Source organism: Aegilops tauschii, chromosome 5 (genome assembly GCF_002575655.3).
Source record: "Aegilops tauschii subsp. strangulata cultivar AL8/78 chromosome 5, Aet v6.0, whole genome shotgun sequence".
NCBI lineage: Eukaryota > Viridiplantae > Streptophyta > Magnoliopsida > Poales > Poaceae > Aegilops > Aegilops tauschii.
In genome coordinates this window covers 375,378,609-375,386,413 of record NC_053039.3, presented here as the reverse complement: position 1 = coordinate 375,386,413, position 7,805 = coordinate 375,378,609, and the positions used below count along the sequence as shown (strand labels likewise).

General features: G+C 43.3%; 1 protein-coding gene across 2 annotated transcripts; it reads right to left on the bottom strand.

Annotated features, from left to right (window-relative positions):
- Positions 1 to 1,409: 1,409 nt before the first annotated feature.
- Positions 1,410 to 7,498, bottom strand: LOC109733230 (uncharacterized). Of its 2 annotated transcripts, none has more exons than XR_012184877.1 (9): positions 6,755 to 7,498; positions 5,737 to 5,943; positions 5,388 to 5,627; positions 4,292 to 4,358; positions 4,063 to 4,206; positions 3,777 to 3,872; positions 2,840 to 3,010; positions 2,624 to 2,760; positions 1,410 to 1,983 (listed from the first exon to the last, which is right to left on the bottom strand). XR_012184877.1 is itself a non-coding variant. In XM_020292425.4 (9 exons), the coding sequence occupies exons 1-9, from the start codon at positions 7,289 to 7,291 to the stop codon at positions 1,797 to 1,799; spliced, it is 1,782 nt and encodes a 593-aa protein (XP_020148014.1). In that variant the 5' UTR covers positions 7,292 to 7,498; the 3' UTR covers positions 1,410 to 1,796. The 2 variants fall into 2 exon arrangements, 1 of the variants encoding a protein (XP_020148014.1); XM_020292425.4 differs by having other exon boundaries at positions 3,781 to 3,872.
- Between the last annotated feature and the right edge of the window lie 307 nt (positions 7,499 to 7,805).

Here is a 7,805-nt window from a genome sequence, read left to right as displayed (position 1 = left end):
CCGCCACGCGGCCCACGCAACAACGCTCGTGGAAGCCCTTATAGTGACTCCACGACCACCTCGAAGCACCTCGCTCGCAACCGCATGGGGTCGGAGAGAAAAGGATGGCGCCGGGAAGAGGAGAATAGAGGTCATGGCTGATGGTCGGAGAGAAAAAAGAGGAGAGATCCATGGCACCGTTGGGAGAGGTCACCTCAGCTCGCATGTCCGTGTATGAATTGGGGAAAGAAGAAGAAGCGAAGGGATAAGGTTTAGGCCCACACACGAAAACGCGGCTCTCTGTGCGCAAACGCGAGCGCATGACGTAGGACGGAGCTCCTATACAGCGCTGCAGGCGCCCGTTAACGAACTGGCGCCTGCACCGCTGCTAGCTTGGGCCGGCCCACTAGCGTGCTCCCCCAGTTTTTTTTTGTTACGAAAATAAAAATATGAAATCAAAAAATGTTTACAGATTTAAAGAAAAAAGGTTCATCCATTTGAAAAAAAAGTTCATATCTTTAAAAAGGTTCATCAATTTTAAAAAAAGATCATCAATTTGAAAAAAAGTTCATTTAAATTGAAAAAAAAGTTCATCCAATTTAGCAACAGTTCATTAATTTTTTTGAAAGTTCATAGAAATTCAACAAAAGTTCATGTGTTTTTAGAAAAAGTTCATTGAACTGAAAAAAAATCATAAATAAAAAATAAGTTCATCCATTTTCAAAAAGATATTCATGAAATTTCAAAAAAGTTCATCAATATTCAAAAAAGTTCATCAATCTAAAACAAAACTTTTGAAATTTTTAAAAAGTTAATAGATATTCATAAAATTTCATAGAATTTTCAAAAAAAAGGTCAACCCGTGCCAAGATGGGCCGGCCCATTACGGACGCCACAGGCACCAGTTAATGAAAATGCACGTTAACTGGCGCCTGTGGCGTCAAATAGGAAATGCGGACGTAGGAAGCAACCGGCCGAGCGTTCGGCCGGTCCACCGGCCACCAACGTTTTCCTTTTATTTTTGCGATTTTTCATTCTGCGGAGGTGAGTCGTCTCCTATGCAAAACTGCAACTCCTTGCCGCAATAAGCGGCACATAGGAGGTCCCCAACCCAGCGCCTCTCGCACAGTCCACTAACGGCCAGACAGAGGCACGTGTCATAATCAGACAAGGCAGCTGCCACTCAGAAAAATCAGACAAGACAGTTAAACAAGAGATGTGGCACTTGATATGCATCAGCACCTGTTAAGATGCAGGAATTTCACGAGAAATCGGGAGCATCTGTTTACAAGAGTTTCAAAATTCACATGCTATGTTACCCAGTAAAAAGACAACAGCCAAACTTAACAGGTACGCGGAACCCCTCAAGGAAGGCAAACACCAACTGCAAACGTTAGGAGCACAAGGCAAGTGGACAACAATGCAAAACATGGAGCTAAAATACTTTCAACATATTAAGCTAAGCCTAAAAAAATAATCTGCCTTCTAGAGCACTAAAAAAATGCCTCTTCCAGCTTACAAACTGCCATCTCCTGACACAAGTCAAAAGAGAAGGAAGGAGAAACCCTACACTACCTAGAGCAAAGCAAAGCAAGGCAAACCCCTAAACAAACTTTTACAGATGCGCAACGGAGATGAAGCAGCACACAAAACCATCCTATTATCATCATTCACCTCAACCAGGCTGCAGAAGGCTATAGCTCGCTGACACCGACTCATCCATCGCTGGCTGTATAAACGCTAAACAATCAACAAATAGCTGGACCATATTTACCAAGGAGGTATCTACAGAAAGCCTGTGTTATTGCACTTGATCATCATGTCCTGTTGCCGAAATGAAACCGATTGCTGACAACAAGGTTTTCTGCAAGCAGAAGGATGGGAGTCTTGATGGCTTTGGCGTTTGGAGAGACCGACTCAGGAAGACTGGGTAAGCAGGTTGGTAGATGTTCGCCATGCTCCTCAGGATGGAAATAGAATAACACTGCTCGACAGAAAATAAACCTGACGACATATAACGAAGAATATTAACACTTCGCATATAGAACCAACAGTGTCTGGTGTGCAGGACAAATATATGTTCTCTAAGATACAATAGAGTCTTTGTTTGAGAAACAAAAAAATAAATGAACATAAGATATGCAACAAAAATTTATCTAGCAAGCCAACCATGGTCAGGATTGAACTTAGCTGGTACCAAGTACCTACGCGGCAACTGTTCTCTAGTCCCTACACAAACCTAAACAAGATGCAGTGCTGATAGTCTAGTGTTCCCTAGACTATCAGAACTGCATTTTTAAAGCCCAAATAACTTGCATGCTGAGATGCGCAGAGAGTAGCGTGAAAGCAACTGATGCGATTTAAAGAAAGGACTACAAATGGATAAGCCACTCTATATCAGATCATGTTAAATTACTGATTTCATACTTTTGGTGCAGTCGGCGCAAATTTACTCTTTAATACCAAAAATAGTGGTAGCGTGATGAATTTTAAATGCAAACTTGCTCTTTTTTCCTGTGAAAAGAGGGTGCATGCAAATAATATGGATAACCAGTTCATGCTTCAACATACTTTTACATGCTATACTGCCAAACTAACATAGAACTGCCAAAGACTCGGGGATGGAAGGTATGGATTAATGTACCTGAGAATCAGGCGCCTGAGAAATGGATCAGGTAAAATTTGACCCCAGACAATGTTCAATCCAACAGATGTGCTGAGGATTTCTTCGTACTGTTCCAAAGCAGAGAAAAGTATATTCTCCGCATTAGCATATGTATCCTGAAACCAAGCCCAAAGAAATCAGACCGTCGAAACAAATATCTCAGGAATACTCAAGTCAAAAAATAGAAGAACATACGCTGTCAATGTCGGGAGTTATTCCAGCTAATTGGCAGAAGGCTTGCATCGGAGCAGTCAGGAAGTATGTAAATTGGCCTCCATTGCCTGATTCTACACCAGGCATGGCCGATGCAATCCTAGGAGAAAGAAGTAAGGCAGCTGGCTCTCCCTTCTCTGCATTATGTATGGCCTGTTGATTATACAAGCAAATGATAATTCGTTCAAGAATTTTCTTTCTGCATTATTACTACAAAATGAATGGACAAAGAACCACTTCAACAAATTACGACAAGAATTCCTCATACACTGTAATACGACTTCATGAGATAACTGAGTTGTTATAGAGAAAACCTATTCCGGGAATTTTACCAATCAAATGCAATATAACTATGTGCAAGGAAAGCAACTAGCAAAAAAAGATAAGGAATCAACATGATGGCTTTACAGGCTACTATAACAAGGGCAAGTTTGGATGTTTTCTGTATGAAAGCAGGTATTGCTATAATACTATAGAACTGAGTTCACTACACCTAGAGCCCAACCTTCTCGGTTCTCACAATATGTTATACATGATCCATTATCATCAGTGATGACTAATTAACACCTAGAGCCCAACCTTCTTGGTTCTCACAATATGTTATACATGATCCATTATCATCAGTGATGACTAATTAACAGGCTCATAACCAGCTTAATCTTTGTTTAGTGGTTTAAAGATCAAGGAGACATTGAATCTGTGAACCGCACTGGACAATACTACCAACTATAGAGATGCTTCCACTTAAGAAGCAAATGAGAATGTCTACCATTCAGATTCAATAAGTACAATCCATGATAATGTGAACTAAAAAGAAAAGAAAAATGCATACATATAATCTGGTAGCTAAGAAACAACTAAAAGCTCACGCATCATGGTAACAATTTTTCTACCAAGCCAAGAATAAGTTCTGACAAACCTGCCTTGAATGCATGGCTATTTTCACTGTCAATTACAAGGAAAAGTGGGTATCTTGTAAATGGTATCAGATCTTCTGGATAAAGATTGTTTGGACCTGAAAAAATGATAGTCCAACCGATGTGAGAAAACGCAGGCTATCCATCATCATAAAAATAAGATATTATTTCACAATCTAGTCGCCCACCAAACTAACAAACCATAAATAGTGGACTTAATTGATAACTAACATTGTAATGCGACATAGGCATATAGTTCCATCAGTTATATGAGAAAGCGGAGCATACCACCATTTCCACGAGGACCAAGCCATACATGATCATCTGAACCGGTATGTGAATTTGGCTTATCGATTGAGAAAGCAGAAGCAGGCCTCGAGCGTGATGAAGAGCTAGATGCATACTTATGATATGCATTCTGATCAGCAAGGCCTGTAAGGATAATGTTCGAAGTTAGAAGGGAAACCTAATCAAAACAATAGTGCAACATAAAGTGAATGCCAAATACAAAAGGAACCTGATGCTGATATATAAATTAGCAAAATGCTATCTTGAGAAAGCTCCTCGCAGATTGTGGCAAGAACCTGCAATTACCATTCATGCACTGGATTTAACGCCAAGGAATCTGGTGGCAGAAATAGAGAAAAGAGAACAATGTGGATTGACACTATGCTGCATCTGTCCATGTGACTCAAGGGGTCTCTCAAGATCTAGTAACATATTAGCCACATGAACTATTAAGTTATTATTACCAATTTGTAGTAAGGTCTGAACATCCCCATGTGCAATTTGCCAATTTCGCAGTGACTGTGCTCAAAATTTGATGTTCAGTTCTGCTAACAAACATAACATCACTATGCCTATTTACAAGGAGATGTGTTCTAAAGACAATATTATTGGTAAGGGTGCTATGGGGCAATTATTGGCAGTAAACGTGCCTTTTTCAAATACATGTACTCAAAACTCAGATATTCAATTCAACTTTCATCCTACTCCTGTAAAAGGGAGAAAAGGTATACACTCATATGCACACTGGCATATGCGGTGAAACTTTAAACTCAGAATTCTTTTAAATATATCTTCTAGTGACTACTCGGCCAGTAACACAACATAGTGATTAGTGAGCATACCACAAAACGCATGTATCCCAGCGTTGAAAATGTGCAAAGGCAGCCTAAGAAAGTATGACCACATCAAGCTCATTGCGAGGAGCAGAGGCTGTCCTGCCAACCATTTTGTAGCAAGAATGCAGGAAATCCTCTGATTCTACTAACTATTTCTAAAGGATTCTACCTAACTTATCCTCAGTTTAATAGAATTTATCTTAACTTTATTTTATTTCATATAAATAACATGATACTATATCGTTTCTATGGTTGAGTCACCCACTGATGCATGATATTTATGGACAATAGAAACAAGTCTACACAGTGTTATTTCACTAACCAAATCACAAACATCGACCATATTATCAGCGTCAAGTCTGTCAAATGGTCAGCATGCAGCACTGTTTAAAGCTGTTTTCATCACAGGAATTTCCCACGAATATCATATGCGACTATGCAAAACTTCAATTTTAAAGGGGAACAAAGCAATTTTGAGAAGGGGCTTACCGCCATAAGATGAGAGACTGTAGGGTGATATATGATTGCTCTTTGAGGATTTGAAGGAAGATTTCCATCAGAGATCTCTGTAGAAAGGTGAATATCGATCAGACCAGAGGGTCCACTCTGATCACTCATAGTGCCATTTTCTGTAAGTTCTTTAACAGCTATCTGATAAGACCCTGTGGGCTCCCATTCTAAAGACTGTAGCATTCTGAAAGTGTCCAAAGTTAGCTCTGTGAACTTGACCTGTGGTACATACAACGGCATCATGTGAGGGAGCTGATCAGCATAGTATCAAAAACGGTGATAACTAGAGGAATAGAAAATTTATTTATGAAGGGGTAATATGAGTAACCTCGTTTCGGTGGTAACTTGTTAATACAGCTTCCTTCAGTTTCAGTACTCTTTTCGAATGGAATCTTGCTATTGATGCAAGGTTTGATGCATAAGAATCAAACAAGTTATCATATCTAAGTGATCTAGATCCTTTGTATGCTCCGTCAGCTTTCAAGAATCTGTCAAGCTCTTGAAGCACTTGTTTCCATTCCTTGAAGTTGGTTTTCTAAGAAGAGGTCATGTTGTAAGGAAGAATAAAATTATAAGCAAAACAGGCTTTAAATGTCCTAGTGTACTGAAATGAATAAAGAAATAAGTGGATAAAACACACACAAAAAAGTACACCACGATAAGTTGCACAATCCAAAGCTTTCATGTAGCAAAGCAATAAAATATTCATTACTCGCTCCTTATGCATAGGTTCATTGATGTGTTACTTGGTACTACTATGTACTACCCCTAATAGGTTCATTGCTGTCATAAATTGAGAAGGTGGCACAATTCAACCATCATCTCATCCGCACACAATCCAAAAATTACAAATCCTGAGGGTAAGTGCGCATTCTTTACTTGACAAGCTCAGGCCACCACCGACTCAAACACCAAGCAACAAGAAAAGAAGAATCCGCTCGAACCCTCTCTTTCCATGATCAGTAATCCTCCATAATACTCAAATCTACTGTACATGAATACAGAGGGATACTTATGCTCTTCTGTAACTAAACAGCAGAGGAGCGTGAAGCAACAAAAAACGAGAGGAGCAGGATAAGTGACACACAGCCAAAGGGGATTGACGCAGTAACTCAAACTGAATTGCACGAAAATAAACACTCGATTGAATAGCAAAAACTTCTGGCAAACATGTGATGAACACCAAGTTGTTAAGAAGAAGAAACATAGTACTACATTCGTTCAATGATGAAGAGGGCAGCCATGTCCTGCTTCTCAAAGTAATAACCCCCAAAAAGAAGACCTAAACGCGTCATTCAACTCGGGCTCCCCCAATCCAAAGCACACGCAGGAGAAAAGCTTCTTACGGGATAGGCCGACTTGGATTCCTGGACGAGCGAGCGGAGGCGGGCGACGAGGTGGTCCACCGCCTCGGCCCGCCGCATGAGCATGGCGACGACGAGGAAGCGGGCGATGAAGCGCAGCTCCTTGTAGCGGATCAGGAGGCCCTGGTGCTTGGCGCCGCCCCCCGCGGCCGCGGAGGCGTTGGCGTTGGCGGGGGCGGGGGCGGCGAAGTAGCCGCGGCTGTAGATGGCCTCGTAGAAGACGTAGGCGCCGACGAGCGAGCGCGGCTCGGCGGTGCGGAGGTAGCGCGCGTAGTAGAGCTGGCCGATCCGCGAGGCGACCTCGCCGATCTCCCAGCGGCGGAGGCCCGCGGCGACGAGGTCCCGGCGGCGGTCCTGCTGCAGGCGCCAGAGGCGCGTGTAGGCCTTGAAGGCCTTGCGGCTGTGGTGGTCCCCGCCGCCGTAGAGCGGCAGGTCGCGCGCGCGCGCGAACTTGCGGTCCGCCGCCTCCACCAGCGCCTTGAACTCCCTGTACGCGCCGGAGGGCTCGCCGTCGGCCATCGCCGGCGGGCGGGGCGGGGCGGGGCGGGGGAGGCGAGGGCTCGCCCCCTCCCTGCCTGTCTGCCTGCCTGTCCCTCCCTCCCCGCTGTCCCTTGGATTCGGGCGGCGAACGGGCGGAGGACGCGGTGAGATGGCGACGGTGGGGGGAGAGAGAGAGAAAAAGAGAGTGATAAAAGGGGCAGTTCGTTCGAGAAGAGGTAAAAAGCAGTGGACGAGTAGAGCACGGGGTGAGCTGTTATTTACTGCGCGGAAACGCTGTCATCTCTCATCTGGGGCGCTAATTGGGCTCTCATGGGTCAATCATCTGAGCTTTTTGTTTATTAATCGCTTACCTTCTGTCACTCCACAGTACTAGTACTAGTCAGTGTGGGCGGTGTGTGGAATCCATGTCACCGCTGGGAAAGTCCCGGTGGTTGACCGGGGTGAAAGCGAAAAGGATACGCACTGACAGGCAGAAAATGCAGCGGATTTGTTGGACCCAAAAGGCACGGGGAATTGACCTCCGACTCGTTCT